General features: G+C 44.0%; 1 protein-coding gene across 1 annotated transcript; it reads left to right on the plus strand.

Annotated features, from left to right (window-relative positions):
- Positions 1-29: 29 nt before the first annotated feature.
- On the plus strand, positions 30-19,958 carry armc8 (armadillo repeat containing 8). The gene is made up of 22 exons (XM_088315442.1): positions 30-335; positions 1,282-1,358; positions 2,799-2,870; positions 4,736-4,878; positions 4,952-5,049; positions 5,154-5,246; positions 5,341-5,421; positions 10,970-11,045; positions 11,512-11,602; positions 11,669-11,729; positions 11,808-12,008; positions 12,083-12,178; positions 12,933-13,015; positions 14,793-14,874; positions 15,032-15,118; positions 15,331-15,423; positions 15,505-15,654; positions 16,719-16,814; positions 16,907-17,002; positions 18,009-18,081; positions 18,842-18,935; positions 19,007-19,958. The coding sequence occupies exons 1-22, from the start codon at positions 291-293 to the stop codon at positions 19,038-19,040; spliced, it is 2,022 nt and encodes a 673-aa protein (XP_088171568.1). The 5' UTR covers positions 30-290; the 3' UTR covers positions 19,041-19,958.
- The last annotated feature ends 186 nt before the right edge of the window (positions 19,959-20,144 follow it).

Here is a 20,144-nt window from a genome sequence, read left to right on the forward strand (position 1 = left end):
TCTACTGCATAATAACCATATACGTCACGTTTGTGTTTACTTGTCGGACAAATCCTCTGCTTGCCTGTCAGACAACACGCCAAGTTAGCAGTGTTATTTTGAAGCTCGCAATTACTTTTATCTTTGCGAGGGGGGATACACCTAACATTTGAAAAAAAATATGAAAGCCCAAACTAAGAGTTGATTGATTTAACTGCATTTCTTTTTAAGAGGCCGCCTAAAGCTGCTCTGGGGGGTGGAGTGGCTGCAAAGTGTTGCGCCGATTGGGGCGCTCGATCAGGGGACGAGAGATGGCGTGCTTGTTGGAGGCCCCTCTCCGCATCAGTGTACTGTCTGTGAGTGTCGTCACTTTTATCGATCCGCATCGTAGTTTACATTTCCACTGCGCCCATTCTTGTTGTAATTTATGAAGCTCAACGAGTTGACATAAATACGTTGTTGTCAAACTAGAACTACGTGTATGCCCCCTATTAGCACAAAGGCTAAGTCAATGGCTCTGCAACATGTAGCGATGTTAGCGGTCCGCCTAACATAGAAAGTGGGCACTCGTTTTGTTCACAATGCTCGCCCGGACAGACTGTCACGTTGGGAACATGTGAAATTACAAGGGCGATTAACCGTGTCCTCTCGCCCGGTCGGCTATTTTGTGAAGCGAAACGAGCGGTTGACGAGCTGTCAGTGTCACCCGGAATGAGTTAGCGACTAACCGCTACAAGTTGTCACAACTGTTTAGTTTAGCTAAAATATATTGAACAGTTGTTGCATGAATACGATCTGCGTCCTTTCAAGTACCCATCGGTCCCCACATTTTATGCTGAAGTCAACTACCTTTGCACGTTTGTGAAATGCGCCATTACCAGGTGATAGATGCTCCTTTCTACGCTAGCTCTTTGCAAGCTTAGTTAAAGGTTAGTTGCCACCAGCCGACTGGCCCAAATCTCAAAATAACCCTTGTGGTTTATGTTCTATGCAAGGGAGATAGTATGAGTGATTGCCAGATCGTACTCGTTGTGCTAACGCTGCAATTGGCGTCGTGACGAGGTCACACGTCTTGAGGATCGTTTTGGCTCTCCGTGACAAAAACTAAATTTTCAGAGAGGTGTCACATGCACCTGCTATGTGCATATACAAGCGCTGTTAATGAAGGGGCTGGCAATCTAAGGACTTTGGTTCATATAATAGAGTATTTAATACATTTTAAAAGCCTTGCTTTAACTGATTGTGACGTTTGTGAAGTTTGTTACCATTGTCACCATCCATTTGTGTTTTCTTGTATTATAGGAGGTCACTGCCACAAGTCGCCATTATGTGGACCGACTGTTCGACCCAGACCCACAGAAAGTGCTGCATGGAGTCATGTATGTTCATTTCATGCCAACAAATGTGGAGTTTTAATTCTTACTAGCAGTTGCACAACATAAGATCATTCAAATCAGCACTAATGTGATTACAATCCAAACAATATCGTTGAGTAGTACTTTCAATTACAACAACAACAAAAAAACAGAAGGGAATGCTTTGCAATAACCTATATTCATAGGTAATAGACTGCTCAAAACAACAAATTTATACAGAACATACATACACCTTAGAACAGGGGTGTCAAACTCCAGTCCTTGATGTTTTCCATCGCTCCCGGCTGCCATAGCACACCGTGTGCATGGTGGGCAATGTGGTGTTCGCAAATAATTACGGGCCTCTTCAGGTGTGGTTGAATAAAGGACACTCTCCCTTCATCACCGTTCTCCTTCCTCTTTGTGAGTGTTAGTCCAAAAAAATTGTTCAACATCCTGCTTGAGCCTGTCTTCCTTAGCCTGTACCTACTGGTTTTCCCCCCACTTACCAAAGTAAAATTTCACAAATTTAGACTACATTTTAAATGAAGGTGACAGACCCAATTTGTTTCAGCGCACTCATCTGTTCCTGTCATCTGCTCTGCCACCTTCAGCACGAGTCAACATCACGCTCTAAATGCCATTATAGTAGTAAACTCTGAAAAAGCCGTAATTCAAGTTAATTTCCTCGCTTTTGGAATCCAGTGTGTTTATATGTTGTTCTGTTTCAGAACAACATTGTCAGTATGAATTCACTTTTTTATTTTTAACCTCTGGAGAAGAGGCTCTGGTTACAGCCTCCAGTCATCTGTACTTTTCCACCGGCCTCCTGCTATTTGATAGTGTTTGCCCAGCTTGGTGAAAACCAGAAACGTATCAATGATCATACTCATGCAGCAAAAACATGTTGCACAATTCCATTTTGTAAATCTGTGCGAGTGCGTTTAGCTTGGCTTGTATATCAACACAACCAACCTAAAGGATTATTGGCTGCCCTCTCCCCTCACTGTCGGACATCTACACCGCCCGGTGCCTCAGAAGGGCTCCCAACATCGTCAAAGACAATACCCACCCCAACTCACACCTGTTCAACCTGATGCACTCTGGCAGGCGCTACAGGTGCATCAAATCAAGGACCAATAGACTGAGAAACAGTTTCTTCCCAAGAGCCATCTCCATTCTAAACTCACACACACACGACCACCCGTACCTTGCAGAACAGCAACGTGATGTGTTTTTTATATACCCTATTCAGTATTATTTTCCATTGCACTAACAATTCTCTTATCTAATTTATATATTTATCTGAATTATTGTTGTATTGCACTGGAGAGGGGAGCTCTCTAATCTCGTTGCACACTTGAGTACAATGACAATAAAGGGATTTCTGATTTCTAAAAAAAGATATCCATTTGCACTGTTGTCATTCTCATCTCTCTTTGTGCATTGTGTTTGTCTTTACAGTGACATGAAGAATGCCGTAATAGGAAACAATAAGCAGAAAGCCAATTTGATCGTCCTGGGAGCTGTGCCAAGGTACACGCCCGTTTTTTTACCTTAGCTTTTTCCCCTCCTCACTCTTCTGTTCTGGAGACATTCTTATTGAAAAGCAAAACATGTCTGATAAATGAACCACAAGGAGAAGCTAAGTACAGTGGAATTTTGATTTAACAGACCCAATTTAACTGATTTCGAATTTAATGAACAGAAAATGTCCAGTCCAGTCCACTTAAAATGCCCTTTTGTACAGTAGTTGTCAAAGTCTGTTAGTTCCAGAATCGGTCGCTGTTGTTTACTGTCGCTGTGGCGCAATCAATTCTGGATTGTGCTGCTGCAATCACAAAAAGGCAGTACAGACTAGATCCGGCTAACAGACCAGCGTCCTCCATTACGCAATTCTGTCAAACCACCATGAGTCATGTTGTGGCAGCCCTGCCAGAGCCAGCTCTGACCAAAATTCTACGATATATGTTTTAATCATTATTTAATATTTGGCATCTGTACTGTAGTTTTTCGTCCTTAAAGACAATTACTGTATTTTCCGGACTTATAAACCGCTAATTCTTCCTTAGATTTTGACCCATGCGGCTAATACAACGTGCAGCTTTTCTGTGGATATTTCCTTTCACCGGTTGGGGCGCTATATAGTTCAGAAAATCCGCTTAATAAATCTCGATTTTTTTTTTTTTTTTCTCTTCTGTTTTAATTAGCAAAGTTAAGTTGTTGCCGTGGTAAAAGGCACTCTTTTAAGAATCTGTTTGTGTAATTTTATGTGCATCCACAGTACAAAATCGTTCTGCACATGCAGTAAACAACACATTTTTTTCAACATAGAAAACTGTGGCTTATAGCCTGATGCAGCTTGTATATCAGTTTTTGCTTTTGTTGTTTTTTGTTTTTTATTTCCTCCAAAAATGAGTTTCTGCGGCTTGTATACATGTGCATCTTATATTACGGAAAATATGGTTACGTTGTCTTTTTTTTTTTTCTTTTTTTGTGTATGTTGTAGTTTATATTTGTAGTATCCTGATGGAAGGATTTAACCTGACATCCAACATAATGTGTTAAGAATGGTGAAAAAAAATCTGTAATTAATTAAATGGATAAAACACTACAATATTTATTTATGAAATTTTGTGGTGGCACGGTGGACGACTGGTTCACACGTCCACCTCATGGTTCAGAGGTGCGGGATTCGATCCCGGCTCCGGCCTTCCTTTGTGGAGTTTGCCTGTTCTCCCCGTGCCGACGTGGGTTTTCTCCAGGTACTCCGGTTTCCTCCCACATTCCAAAAACATGCATGGCAGGTTGATTGGACACTCTAATTTTCCCCTAGGTATGAATGTGAGCGCGGATGGTTGTTTGTGTATGTGTGCCCTGTGATTGGCTGGCAACCAGTTCAGGGTGTCCCCCGCCTACTCCCCGAAGATAGCTGGGATAGGCTCCAGCACCCCTGGTGACTTTTGTGAAGCGGGACAGATAATGGATGGCTTGATGAAATTTTTACTGGCCCAGTTTGGCCAGCATCGCTGAACATCTGGTGGCCCGACTTGCCCATAGAGATAAATAACCACTACAGGGAGCCTTGGCTGGTTAGGAATGCAGACCTGGCACCATTTGAAATCGGAAGTCCCTGGTCATCTAATTTTCCATCCACTTGTATTGAGGTGACTGTGTTAGGCTCCAATAAATGAATCATAACTTGTTGAATTTGAGACGGATTGGTTTGGTATAAATGTCAGACATGTAGGTGTAGTACCGGACATGTGGGTAATTTTACCGTCGGTGCTTTCTTAACATATAACTTGTATGTTTACAGTCAAGCATTGGACACACCTCTTGGGAAAAATAAATATCTATGAACAGCGTTATTTACGTGTGTGCTTGTCTCTCTTTTGTAGATTATTGTACCTTCTACAGCAGAGCTCCTCTAGCGTGGAGCTGAGGACAGAATGTGCGGTGGTGCTCGGCAGCCTGGCCATGGGCACAGAAAACAATATCAAGTCCCTGGTGGACTGCCACATCATCCCCGCCCTTCTTCAAGGTTAGGGCACAATTGTCCTCCGTTGTAGGGGATCGTCGTCGTCATCATTGGTGAACTTTTTTGTTGATTGCAGGTCTCTTGTGTCCTGATCTGATTTTCATTGAGGCTTGTCTTCGTTGTCTCAGAACGGTTTTCATCAGTCCCGTCACTCCAGTTCAGCTGCTCTACACTGTAGGATCACTTCCTCTTTTTTGAGCTAAAATGTTCACCCAAAAAAAACAAAAAACATTGTTGTATGTTTTTAAAAAAAAAATATATATATATATTTTCCGCAGGATCCCACTGTGATTCCCCATTTAATGTCTGTGGTGAGCCACTCTCACAGGACGCAGGAGTACACCACGCGGATCTTCTCCCACTGTTGTAAGGTATTTGTTGGTAGTGGCTCACTGGCAATCTGAGGACTCATGACAACAGTTGAGACAGACATTTTTGATTTACATGTTGGTGATTTGTGTTCAGACTCCAGAGCACCAGACAGTTCTGTTTAACCACGGCGCCATTCAGAACATCGCCCCTTTGCTTATATCACCCTCTTATAAGGTAAGTGTCCATCTTGTCTGCAATGTTTGTTTGATTTAATGTATCATTTTACAATGACTCTCTTCCATTATTTAAGGCACTACGATGTTTGATAGAACCCTTTGTAGCGGTAGAAGTCATTACCAAATTTATAATACAGTGGTGTTTTAAATCACCATTTATTTGTACTAACGTCTTCCATGATCCGGGAAAATTATCACCATATACTGGAACGGTAATATATTTGGTAATATATATATTTCTTTTCTTTTTGAAATCTTTTCAACAATAACATAGTAAATACAGTGAAACCCCGCTACTTCGCAGTTCACCTTTCGCGGGTTCAGTGCTTCGCGGGTCTAAAAAAAATATTCAAAAATTAAAAACTTTTTTGCCCGGGCACGATCGGGGTTCTCCATTCGCTCCGCTCCGCGGGGGCATTGTAGTTTCGCCGACGGCGTGCGCCGAAGAAGAGCGTGGGCGAAGAGGAGAGTGGACGAAGAAGAGCACGTTCCCCCGGGCACAATTTGGGGCGACGTTTCGCGCGGTTCGGACCGTACCAGAGCTCCGGCCGGCGTGCGTGGCAGTTAAGCCGAAGAGGAGCGCCTTCCGCCCGGGCGCAAGCGGGGCGACATTTCGCTACGTTCGGGACCGTGCGAGAGCTCCGGAGGAGGCGGGCCGGCGTGCGTGGCAGTTAAGCCGAAGAGGAGCGCCTTCCGCCCAGGCACAAGCGGGGCAACATTTCGCTCCGTTCGGGACCGTACAAGAGCTCCGGAGGAGGCCAGCCGGCGTGCGTGACAGTTACGCCGAATAGGAGCACCTTCCCCGGCCGGGCACGGGCGGTGTCAAGCGGCCCCTAAGTTTAACCGAATGGAAGCTCCGGAGGAGGAGGGCATGCTCGCGTCACAGTTAAGCCGAAGAGGAGCACCTTCCCCGGGCACGGGCGGTGCCAAGCGGCCCCTAAGTTTAACAGAATGGAAGCTCCGGGGGAGGAGGGCGGGCGTGTGTCACAGTTAAGACGAATAGGAGCACCTTCCGCCCGGGCACGAGCGGAGCGCGAGGCTGTCAGTTATGAATGAATAAATAAATAAATGAAGAATGCCACCTTTCATTTCACAGGGCACACCGGACGGCGTACCAGCAGGTAAAAGTCGAAGTAATTAAATAAATAAGAAAAGAAGTAATTGAATAAATACAAAAATAATGGCTGGGGAATAAAAAAATAATAAGTTAATAATAATTTTTTTTTAATAAGTTTTTTTTTGTTATAACATGGATTTCACTCTCTCTCTCTCTACCCGTATTCTATATGGTGTACTGTATACAGGGGGGTATACTGTATACCTGTATAGTTTTTTTTAAGCATTTTTGAAGGGGCGCCGCTACTTCGCGGATTTTCAGTTTTCGCTGGTCGTCTCGGTCCCCATTAACCACGATAACCGGGGTTTCACTGTATATACATATTCATACAGTCAGCCCATTAAGATGCAATTTCTGTCAATATATGTATCCTTATAAGGTCAATATTATATATTGTTTGTCTTACTAAGAGTGAACAATTGTGTTGCCATCCAAATAGTTGTGTTTCGTAATATAAATGGAATTGTTCCTCTTGATCGTTACATTTTATTGTGATTGATCTTTAATTGATAGTATTATTTTGAGTAGGTAAAAAAAAAAAAAAAAATCAATATTGGCTGATATGAAATACCATGCATATTTTCTACCTTCAAAGGGACATGCTTAAGAGAACCTGAATTATTTTGCACTTATTTATTATAGAATAAATAAAATAACACCCCTCCATGAGCTGTCACCTAATCGTGGTGGAGGGGTTTGCGTGTCCCAATGATCCTAGGAGCTAAGTTGTCTGGGGCTTTTTTGCCCCTGGTAGGGTCACCCATGGCAAACAGGTTCTAGGTGAGGGTCCAGACAAAGCATGGCTCACAAGAACCCCAATGATGACCACAATATATGGACCATGATTTCCCTTGCCCGGACGCGGGTCACCGGGGTCCCCCTCTGGATCCAGGCCTGGAGGTGGGGCTCGTTGGCGATCGCCTGGTGGCCGGGCCTGCACCCATGGGGCTCGGCCGGGCTCAGCCCGAAGAGGCAACGTGGGTCCCCCCTCACATGGGCTCACCACCTGTGGGAGGGGCCAAAGGGGTTCGGTGCAATGCAAGTCGGGCAGCGGCAAGAGGCAGGGACCTTGGCGCTCTGATCCCCGGCTACAGAAACTAGCTCTTGGGACATGGAATGTCACCTCTCTGGCGGGGGAGGAGCCTGAGCTGGTGTGCGAGGCAGGGAAATTCCGACTAGATATAGTCGGGCTCACCTCCACACACAGCTTAGGCTCTGGTACCAGTCCTCTTGAGAGGGTTTAGACACTCTTCCACTCTGGAGTTGTCCAAGGTGAGAGACGCCGAGCAGGTGTGGGCATACTTATTGCCCCCCGGCTTGGCGCCTGTACACTGGGGTTCACCCCGGTAGACGAGAGGGTAGCCTCCCTCCGCCTCAAGGTGGGGGGACGGGTGCTGACTGTTGTTTGTGCTTATGCACCAAACAGCAGTTCAGAGTACCCACCCTTTTTGGAGTCTTTGGAGGGTGTGCTGGAGAGCGTTCCCCCTGGAGACTCTCTCGTCCTGCTGGGGGACTTCAATGCTCATGTGGGTAACGACAGTGAGACCTAGAAGGGCGTGATTGGGAGGAATGGCCCCCCCAATCTGAACCCGAGCGGTGTTCTGTTACTAGACTTCTGTGCTCGTCATGGATTGTCGATAACGAACACCATGTTCAAGCATAAGGGTGTCCATATGTGCACTTGGCACCAGGACACCCTAGGCCGCAGTTCGATGATCGACTTTGTAGTCGTGTCATCGGATTTGCGGCTGCCTGTTTTGGACACTCGGGTGAAGAGAGGGGCGCAGCTGTCAACTGATCACCACCTCGTGGTGAGTTGGCTCCGATGGTGGGGGAAGATGCCAGTCCGACCCGGCATGCCCAAGCGTATTGTGAGGGTCTGCTGGGAACGCTTGGCAGAATCCCCTGTCAGAAAGAGTTTCAACTCCCACCTCCGGCAGAACTTCGCCCATGTACCGAGGGAGGCGGGGGACATTGAGACCATTGAGTGGACCATGTTTCGTGCCTCCATTGTTGAGGCAGCCGATCGAAGCTGTGGATGCAAGGTTGTCGGTGCCTGTTGTGGCGGCAACCCCCGAACCCGCTGGTGGACACCGGCGGTAAGGGATGCTGTCAGGCTGAAGAAAGAGTCCGATCGGGCCTTTCTGGCCTGTGGGACTCCTGAGGCAGCTGACAGGTACAGACTGGCCAAGCGGAATATGGCTTCGGTGGTTGCGGAAGCAAAAACTCGGGCGTGGGAGGAGTTCGGTGAGGCCATGGAAAACGACTTCCAGACGGCTTCGAAGAAATTCTGGTCCACCATCCGTCGTCTCAGGAGAGGGAAGCAGTTACCATCAACACTATTTATAGTGGAGATGGGGTGCTGCTGACCTCGACTCGGGACGTTGTGAGTCGGTGGGGAGAATACTTCGAAGACCTCCTCAATTCTACCGACACGCCTTCCATTGAGGAAGCAGAGCCTGAGGACTCCGTGGTGGACTCATCTATCTCAGGGGCCGAAGTAACCGAGGTGGTTAACAAGCTCCTTGGTGGCAAGGCCCCGGGGGTGGACGAGATCCGCCCGGAGTTCCTTAGGGCTCTGGATGTTGTGGGGCTGTCATGGTTGACACGCCTCTACAACATTGCGTGGACATCGGGGACAGTGCCTCTGGATTGGCAGACCGGGGTGGTGGTCCCCCTTTTTAAGAAGGGGGACCGGAGGGTGTGTTCCAATTATAGAGGAATCACACTCCTCAGCCTCCCTGGTAAGGTCTACTCAGGGGTACTGGAGAGGAGCGTCCGTCGGGAGGTTGAATCTCAGATCCAAGAGGACCAGCTCTACACTCTCTACAGGGTCCTTGAGGGTGCATGGGAGTTCGCCCAACCAGTCTACATGTGTTTTGTGGACTTGGAGAAGGCGTTCAACCGTGTACCACGGGGAGTTCTGTGGAGCGTGCTCCGGGAGTACGGGGTACCAAGCCCCTTGATACGGGCAGTTGGGTCCCTGTACCACCGATGTCAGAGTTTGGTCCGCATTGGTGGCAATAAGTCGGATTCGTTTCCAGTGAGGGTTTGACTCCGCCAAGGCTGCCCTTTGTCACAGATTCTGTTCATAACTTTTATGGACAGAATTTCTAGGCGCGGTCGAGGCGATGAGGGGATCCGGTTTGGTGACCTCAGTATTTCATCTCTGCTTTTCGCAGATGATGTGGTACTGTTGGCTTCCTCAGGCCGTGATCTCCAACTCTCACTGGAGTGGTTCGCAGCCGAGTGTGAAGCGGTTGGGATGAAGATCAGCACCTCTAAATCTGAGACCATGGTTCTCAGTCGGAAAAGGGTGGAGTGCCCTCTCCAGGTTGGGGAGGAGATCCTGCCCAAAGTGGAGGAGTTTAAGTATCTTGGGGTCTTGTTTACGAGTAAGGGGAGGACGGAGCGAGAGATCGACAGGTGGATCGGTGCAGCCTCCGCTGTGATGCGGACGCTGTATCGGTCTGTCGTGGTGAAGAGGGAGCTGAGCAAAAAGGCGAAGCTCTCGATTTACCGGTCGATCTATGTTCCTACGCTCACCTATGGTCACAAGCTGTCGGTCGCGACCGAAAGAACAAGATCTCGGATACAAGCGGCCAAAATGAGTTTCCTCCGCAGGGTGTCTGGGCTCTCCCTTAGAGATAGGGTGAGAAGCTCGGCCATCCGGGAGGGACTCCGTTTCGAGCCGCTGTTCCTCAACGTATAGAGGAGCCAGATGAGGTGGCTCGGGCATCTGTTTAGGATGCCTCCTGGACGCCTCCCTGGGGAGGTGTTCCGGGCATGTCCCACCGGCAGGAGGCCCAGAGGACGTCCCAGGACACGCTGGAGAGACTACGTCTCCCAGCTGGCCTGGGAATGCCTCGGCATCCCTCCGGCAGAGCTGGAAGATGTGGCTGGGGAGCGGGAAGTCTGGGCTTCCCTGCTGAAGCTGCTGCCTCCGCGACCCGACCCTGGATAAGCGGCGGATAATGGATGGATGGATGGATGGATAAAATATCAAATTGATTTTGAACGAACAACGACAGGCAGGGTGTTGTCAGTTTTGTTTTATTTTGAACTGAAATTCTTGATCGCAGAGTGACTGTTCTGCCTTTCGTCAGAAGTGTACAAAGGGTCGTTCTCTTATCTGTATCAAAAATGCTACTGGTATCGCTTACTTGGTCGTTCTCTTATCTGTATCAAAAATGCGAGCAGTATCGGTTACTTGGTATTGGTGAGTACAGTACTCTATTTGCATACTTGTATTAGTATCGGTATGAAAGAATGTGGTATCAAAAACCCCTAATTCCGATTTTTTTTTTAATAATGTTTCAAAATGGCTGATGTGAATGAGGTCATGGAAATACACCTTTGAATGTCATCTTGAATGTTGGCTGAAAGCAAAAACAAGCGTACGGATGTAAACCTGTTCTTGTCCTTGCAGGTGCGGATGCAGGCATTAAAATGTTTCTCACTGCTGGCCTTTGAGAACACTCAGGTGTCCATGACGTCGGTGAATGGTGAGTGTTTTAGTCTGTAGTCATCGTTAAGTGAAATTTGACAATTTTCACTTCCTTGCAATCAAAGTCAACATGGGCCCAATTCACGAAATCTCATCAATACTACATCATTTGCCTGAGTGGCACACCAATTGTGATTGCGATATGAAACAGGGCAAAATGCAGATAAGTGGAATTTTTCCACCCTCTCGTGGCATCTTGGTGCCGAAGAACTATACTGAAGACAAAAGTACTGCTTTGCTGCCTTGTTGTGGCAGAGTGTCGTGTCATTTCCTTGTAGAATTTGTCTCCGAGTTGGCAAGATTCTGTACATCATACGCTATAGTTATTTTTTTCCTCATCATATGTGGGGTCTCTCACATTTTAAAAAGAATGGCCAAGGTGATACAAATCTCTGTGCGTGCATGTGTGAACCGTGGTTTAAGCCAGAATTCTTCACGTTCCAAAGTTTTACGTGTGCTTGCAGTGCTGGTGGACGGCGAGCTGCTCTCTCAGGTTTTTGTCCGAATGATGCAAAGGGATCAGCCCATTGAAATGCAGCTAACAGCAGCCAAATGGTGAGTGGACTTCAAATGATATGTTTCTTCTGGCATCTCTTTTGACACGCGCTCTTTCTGCCACAGTCTCACGTACATGTGTCGAGCAGGCGCCATCAGGACGGATGACAGCTGCATTGTCCTAAAGGTGATGTTCTTTCCTTGTTTTTCACCGATATGTTTTGGGGTATGCGTGTGTGACTTTCTGAATTTGTTGCTGGTGCAGACGCTTCCGTGCCTGGTGCGCATGTGCAGCAAGGAGCACCTGCTGGAGGAGCGGGTGGAGGGAGCCGAGACGCTGGCCTTCCTCATGGAGCCTGATGTGGAGTTGCAGCGGATTGCCAGCACCACCGACCACCTGGTGGCTATGTTGGCCGACTACTTCAAGTACCCCAGCTCCGTGTCGGCCATCGCTGACATCAAGAGGGTGGGTCGGCATAGGTGACACTTTAGCCAACATTTTACATGGGAGTTTTTATTGACTATTTTCTGTCTGTGCAGTTGGACCATGACCTTAAGCACGCACACGAGCTGAGGCAAGCGGCATTCAAACTGTACGCTTCATTGGGGTCCAATGACGAGGATATCCGCAAAAAGGTTTGCCATCCATGCTGTTTTCACAGATGGTCACCTGCATTCACAAAGTGACAAAAGTATTACTATAGCAAGGAAATATGTTGTGGTCGGTTGAGGGGCGTTATTTGGATAAAATCGTGCTTTGCCACCATTTAGTGGTATCTTGGTGCCAATGAATTATGTTTAAGTAACTTGAGGAGTTTAATGTAAACAAATGTAGTTCCTTGCAGCTTGTGTGTATATATATTTATTCAACTTCTGTATAAACATTGTTGAGGGCCATCAATTTCATCTATCCATCCATTATCTGTACCGCTTCTCCTCACAAGGGTCGCGGGGGTGCTGGAGCCTATCCCAACTATCTTCGGGCAATAGGCACGGTATACGGGGGACACCCTGAACTGGTTGCCAACCAATCACAGGGCACACAGAGACAAACAACCAGTCAAGCTCATACTCATACCTAGGGGCAATTTAGAGTGTCCAATCAACCTGCCATGCATGTTTTTGGAATGTGGGAGGAAACCCACGCAGGCACTGGGAGAACATGCAAACTCCACACAGGAAGGCCGGATTCGGAATCGGACCCATGACCTCTGCACTGTGAGGCCATGGTGCTAACCAGTTTTCCATCGTGCCGCCCCGTCAATTTCAATCACACACAAATGTTTGACAATTCCAGGCAGGGCTCGTTCCGTGGCCCTCCAAATAGCTGTAATAATATAAATATATGCATCTGTATTGATATTCTTTACCCTTGTGTCTCATTGTCAAGATCACAGAGACGGAGAACATGATGGACAGGATAGTCAGTGGCCTGTCAGAGTCAAGCATTAAAGTTCGCTTGGCGGCTGTAAGGTGAGTTTTTACTTAAACTCTTGTGCATATATACTTCTTTGATTGTGAAGTTGTTTGAGCTATCCACATTGAGGTTGGGGGTAGGGAGGAACAATTTTAGGAAATCATTGAATTTTGATATTCCTGACAGATATTGTGATTTCGATACAATTCACGATTTTCTTTAAATGAAGCTTCAGCAGCGTTTACAAACATGACAGAAAATTACTTCAAAACCTTAAAAGCTATTAATCTAATCATGCACCGACACTCAAGTGGCTGTGTCAGAGGCAGTCCTATTTATTTTTTATTTATTGGTTCAGTCAGCAATACCCACTGCTTGCCATCATAAATGTTTATGCAATTGTGTGTAATGTATGTAAAAATATATTTTACATTTATTTAAGCCAAAAATGTTATAAATTAAGCCTTTTTAATGATTCTTTTAGGGGTAGCTTGAACAAGATATAACGATTATCTAGTTTGATGTTATAATGCAAACAAAAAAGCATAGCATGCAAAAAAAGTAACTACACAGGCATAATAGTCTTAAATAATACTGTATAAAGATGCTAAATATGAAATAATGTTTGAAATTTATCATGAATACCCAAGGCTAGTGCCAGTTCTGGCAGAAAATGTTTTAAAATAGGTCCTTGCATGGTATAAATTGGATCTCTTCACAGTAATAGTTATTTAAATGTGACAGATAAATGTTTTCTGTTAAAAGGGTCAGAAAGTATCTTTGTTCTTCTCTCAGGTTCGTTTAATTCATTTCACGTAAACGCGTTGGTTAACGTTAAAGTTATTTTGAGACCTATTATAGTAGTGCAAATATATATTTATAAAAAAAAAAGCTTATTTTATATTTTCTCTAGATACTTATTTGTAATATAACTTCCTGTTCATAGCTGGTTTCTCTCCGCCCTAACAATTCTGGCTGGACTTCTGTGAAATGTATACTGTACGCCTCCCCAGGGGTGACAAACTCAGGTTTGTCGGGGCCCACATCATAATTACGGTTTCCTTTGTAGGGCCGCGACGACTGTCACATCAAATAAATGTATGATCGCCTCGTCTTACATATAGACAACAAATCGATAACTGGTGTTGAAATAAGAGGCCAGGAAAAACTGTTCAAATATTATTATTTATTTTAAAAGGCTAATTAGTGACAAGAAATGCTTGCAATATCTTAATATTTTGATAATGAAATTAATTTGCAATTTAGTTGTTTTAGCAAGTCGATGCGCATAATTTTCTTTCGTGGGCCACATAAAATTATGTGGCGGGCCAGATCTGGAACCCCGGCCCCCGGGTTTGACAACTATGACCTAAGCACATTCTGGTCTTTGCATTTCACAATGGTCACAAACATTCTCTCTTCTTCATCTGTGTTGTTGCATGTTTAAGTATTCCGCGTCCACCTTTTGGTGACAATGATAATTACTAGAAGTCTATCTTATTTGCCACTGCGGCAAAGATTAATTACTTAGGGGGAGCCTTGGTACATTCGGCATAGGATTTTGTAATGTGACCAGTCAATGATTGTGGGTTTATGCTGACGGTGACCTGATGCCTCTGCAAAAAGAATAAACGAAGTCCAAACCTTTAAAATAGACTTAACACGGTGGGACTTGGTGATAACAGTCGTGTGACTAAATTGCGTTTTCTTGATGATGACAAAATGACCTCTGGATGAAATATTTATGTAACCATTATTTTCTCCCCTTAGTTATTATTACACGTTGTAATACTTTAGCTATACTGTGTGAATTGTATCATGTTCTTGTTCCAGATGTCTACATAGTCTCTCACGGTCCGTGCAGCAGCTGAGGACGAGCTTCCATGATCATGCTGTGTGGAAACCCCTCTTGAAAGTTCGTGCAAGCAATTGTTTAATTTTAACCAATAAGAAAATGGGATATCATTTACCTCTATTTGCCCTACTGTGGGTGAATAGCAGCTATTCAACTCAGTGATATTTTATAATTTGGTGCCCCCCCCCCCCTGCTGGTTGTGCTTGTTTTGATGCAGCTGTTGCAAAACGCCCCTGATGAAGTCTTGGTCATGGCGTCTTCCACACTATGCAACCTCCTGCTGGAGTTCTCACCCAGTAAAGAGGTAAGCGCAGAGAAACACACCTACTTTTCAAAACCCTCTACTGGGTCCTGCATTAAAACCTTTTGGATGGTGGCTCTTTCGGCCACCTTGAGCCATGTTGTTATGGCCCTGTCTGAATCGCCACTGGGCCTGCATATTCATGTTATAAGACCCCTCCCCTAGTCTTGACTACAATTTTTGTCAAATATATATGTGTGTGTGTGTGTGCGCAGCCCATCCTTGAATCAGGCGTCATTAAACTACTATGCAGTCTGACCCAGAGTGAGAGTCCTGCACTTCGGGTCAACGGAATCTGGGCCCTAATGGTGAGAAACGTCTCACGTGAACGCACTTTAGTTTAGTTAACTGTTCATAATCTATGGGTACGTCTGTACTCGTGCACACAGAACATGGCGTTCCAGGCAGACCAGAAGGTGAAGGTGGAAATTGTTCAATGTTTGGGAACAGAGCAGCTCTTTTGCTTACTGTCTGATCCTGACTGCAATGTGTTGATGAAGACACTCGGTTTGCTGCGGAATCTACTGTCAACACGTCCTGTGAGAGCACTTACACACGCACACACAAGTACTTTTGACCCATTGTTAGGTCTGTCAAAATAACAATTCGTCATGATATATTTTCCCAGAAACTGTCATGATAAACAATAGTATCCTTTTGTGTTTTTTTTTATGTCACTGATATGGTGATGATGTTAGAACAAATATAAAGTTCATACTTTTTATGAGCAATTATATTTCAATTCTCAAGAATATTGAACATTTGCATTGGAATGTTCAACAATAAAATATCTTGGATGAAAAGGCATATATGATGCACTTATTATAGTGATTTCAAGCAATATTTAATCTTTCCATTTCAAGATTTCTATGTACCAGAGTTCTTGCATTGGAGAGACTCGGTACACTGTTCTCGCCATCCATTCTGGCATTCAAAACAGGAATCTGGTGTCTTTTCAAGTTCCTGGTAGATATTGCAAATGTTCACTAAACCAGGGGCATGGTGGCCATTAGCAATTTGGGAAAATTACCGAGCGGCCGGTCCATTCGGAAGCAAATTTGCTGTGCATAAGGTTTAGTTGATTGAGTGAGAGGCCAGCGGTGTTTTAACACTGTCAGAATAGACTTTGACTGTGTTGCTTAACAATTTCTTTTAACGCTCTTTAGCTGGCAAACTTTCGCCATACCGCTCACAAAACTCAAATCCTCTTCAAAGCAGTCCACCTCCAAACCACGCGTATACGCTCCACACATACAGGTCACTCATACTGAGCTTGTAAAAAAGAAAAAGAATCCTCAGGCATCTATTAGCAAGCATGAACAAAAATAAAATGCCTGGACAACCCTAATAGAACATCTGAACTTAATCGGAATGGCTTAATCAGAGGCACTTTAAAAGCTCGCAATCGTGTTCTGATAATGACATTTAACATGATCTTGAGTGTGATTGATTGAATCTGAAGACAGACACATCACCATTGATAAGATGTGCACAGTGCACAGTTGCCCAACCACATTATCTCAGTTGTTTATTTTTGCATCCCCTTGTTTAAAGCTACTTTGCTTTCAATTGAGCTGAATTTAGCATGTTTCTTTGTTGTCAGCACATGGATCAGCTCATGAGTTCTCATGGGATGCAGATCATGCAGGCTGTCACGCTCATCTTGGAGGCTGAACACAGCGTGGAGGTCAAAGAGCAAGTGAGAGGAGCATGACACTTGCTTGATTATTACAGCACCATTTTTTTTTTTGTTGTTGCTGACTTGTATGAAAACCATATATCATTGTCCAGGCGCTGTGCATTCTCGCTAACATTGCTGATGGCAACACGGCCAAGGAGCTCATCATGACCAATGATGACATGCTGCAGAAAATCAAATACTACATGGTGGGCCGACTTTTGCGCATCATCATGATTAAAGCTAAGGGCATGGTTGGGAGGGTTACTTTTAAAATGTATTCCGATATAGTAACCTGTTACCTGTGGAAAATAATTTAGTTTGTAAGGGAATCCAGGTACTATAATATTAAAGTAAGGTCACTTGATTACTTTTAATTACTTTTGGATTGCTCCAATACCAAATATGCTAATGAGGATAAATAAATTGATAATCTGTCTTTTTTTTCTGTTACTGGAAGGCAATACTGTTATTTTATTTTTATTTTGTATATTTTTTTGGGGAGGGATGGGGGTGGATTCTGAATAAGTAACACAGGTACATGTATTCCGTTACTCCTGCAGGCTGCAAGAAGTGACAAACTGGTCATCCAAACGTATGGAGGTGGATTTGGCATTAACAGAGCCATGAGCAACTGATCTAATTTTCAGTCAACAGCAAGTGGCAAAATGGCCGCTCCCTGAGATGGAATTAAAACAAATTGATTTTGCTACATAATTCAGATTCCACAAACACACTTTTGATCATAATATCATGTTTAGACTTGAGACTGCATAGAACATTATTGTTAAAAACATTTTTTATTTGACTTCCCCTTTAAAGAGGTGCAAATATTCATTAAATATCACATATTTTTTTCATAAAATGTTTTTCAGACTTTGTTCACGGTTGCATCACAGATTGTCCCTAAGTGAACAAGATTTTGTTTGCTTTAATGTCTTATTTGGCGATCCAATCGATGACGTCATTGAGCGATCGCCAAATTATGGAACGATAGCTGATCACAGATTCTGCAAAAAAATGGACAATATCAGGCAATCCGATCCGGCTGACTAAAATTGGAATAAAGTTTCTAGGCATGGGGTTTTACGACCTTTTGTGTCTCTTACTTTTTTTAACCTGCATAATGTGAAACTAGGCTGTTATTTTCAATTGCTAACTGATTGTATAGCTCAATTGCAAATTTGAAGTGTCTGACATATTTCTAACCCTTAGGGTCACTCCAATGTGAAACTGCAGCTTGCCGCCACCTTCTGCATCTCTAACCTCATCTGGAACGAGGAAGACGGTAAAATCAGCACATCCCGCAAGCATCCTATTGGGCTCAATCAATAAGAAATGCATTCAAATTTTGCTAACTTTGTACAAAATGTAGAGGTGTGTAAAATGAACAAAAAATACATAAACTAATAGATATTACATTGGAAGTCTCCACACCTTTGTTCAAATTCCAGGTTGTTGTGATATGCAAAAATCAGGCCAAGATAATTTTTTTCAAAGCTTTTTCCGCTTTCAATATGACTTATAACTTGTACAATTCAATTGAGAGATTTTTTTTTTCCCCCAAGACAAAAATAAAACGCGTACAATAACTGATTGAATGATTATACACACCCACCATTAAACTAATACTTTGTTATAGCACATTTGATTTTAATTACAGCACTTAGTCCCATTTCAATAAGGTGAGAGAACCTTCTTTCAATGCACCCGCCGATTCACCAATTAACATTTATTTCTTTGAATATTTTTTTCTGTGTTTTTAAGTTGTTTATTTTTTTGTTGTTTTTTGGGGGGGAGCCAACTCGCATATTTCACAGAAAACCCATATTGGCAGTTCAAGTGTTTTTTGAAGAATTATTAAGGTTAGAAAAAAATATATATTTTTTTTTCTTTTTCTCCAAATGCATTTCACCAGGTGTCAATTATATGCATTTTCTCTATTCCTGGGCCAGTCCCCATCCCCACCCAAATAGATTGGGGCCACTATATTAAGTTGACACAAACGGTATATAAGGCAACATCTTCCCTCCTATGTGTGTTGCCAGGTTCTCAGGAGCGGCAGGACAAGCTGAGGGAGTTGGGCTTCGTAGACATGTTGCACAAACTCTCACAGGCCTGTGACGCCAACCTCAGTGACAGGTTAGAACCTCATCTTGCAGCCTGCTCTCTTCATCACAATAAAACAAAAAACAACACTGATGTCCTTATAGAGCCAAGACCGCCATGCAGCAGTACCTGGCATGACCCCAAGGGGCCGTCGCAAGCATCAGCCGGTGGGGACGCCTGATGGTTTTGTCTGGTTTAACTGCCGAAGCGTTTTGAGCCGAAGCTTTTTGAGTTGCACAAAGACACCTTTGTTTTAATTTCTTTTTTCTTCTAAATACACAAATCCCCTTGATGGTTTGGAGACTATCACTATTTTTTGTGATGCTTGGAGCTTTTTGATGTGACGTTTTGCTTATCATGGACTTGACTGGAGGACAAGATTTTCCTCTTGGTATTTTTACATTTGTAATTAAAGAGGACACTTTCCTTCTTTTTCTCCTCAAGACAAAGGACACCTTTTAGAGAGAAAGCAAACAAAGACAGCTATTTTGAAATGTGGATGTTTTCATTCTTGTGTATACTTACCTCGTAAATATATATAAATATATATAAATATGAGTATAAAAGTATCTATTTTTCGAATGTTATTTTTTCCCCTGCCCCGTTTTATCCTCCATGTTGTTTTCAGTTATGTTTGGATATGAAAATAATCATGTTTGTCTTCAGTGTGCCTATTGAAGCAATTGTTTGATCACGCACTCGGCCCTGTGGCATCCTCAACCCCCACCCCACCCCCCAACCCCCTATTTATGCTAAACATTCGCAAACATACTTTTGTGCATATAAGAAAATTACCCAATTGAGACTCACCCCTCCTTGTGGACACTAAAGTGCAGCACAATTAGAGCATTATGTGTCATACGTATTCTCAATCGTGTTTGAAATTCTTGCGCTTCCCCGGCGTGTTCACTGACATTTCACTCCTCGCTGATGCTCTGATGAGATGAATGTTCTCACTGAAAAATATATGCAGTCCCCACAATGGAGCTTATTTGTGCTGCTTCGTTATTCTCCTGTTAAGTTAACGTCTAAAATAAAACAATATGTGAAGACTCAGCTTGTATTTAAGAAGTTTCTTCAAAATATAACATTTTCCACTACCAATGTGTGACTGATGGGATACTGCAGCGGTCACCAAACTTTGGAACTGGGCGAGTGCTACTTCTTGGGTACGAATGTGAAGGGCTACCAGTTAGACATGCACTCCTGAAATAACAAATATGCACCCATTCCCTATTATTA

This window comes from Idiotropiscis lumnitzeri, chromosome 14, assembly GCF_059441095.1.
Source record: "Idiotropiscis lumnitzeri isolate Australia: NSW breed Sydney's pygmy pipehorse chromosome 14, RoL_Ilum_1.0, whole genome shotgun sequence".
Classification (NCBI taxonomy): domain Eukaryota; kingdom Metazoa; phylum Chordata; class Actinopteri; order Syngnathiformes; family Syngnathidae; genus Idiotropiscis; species Idiotropiscis lumnitzeri.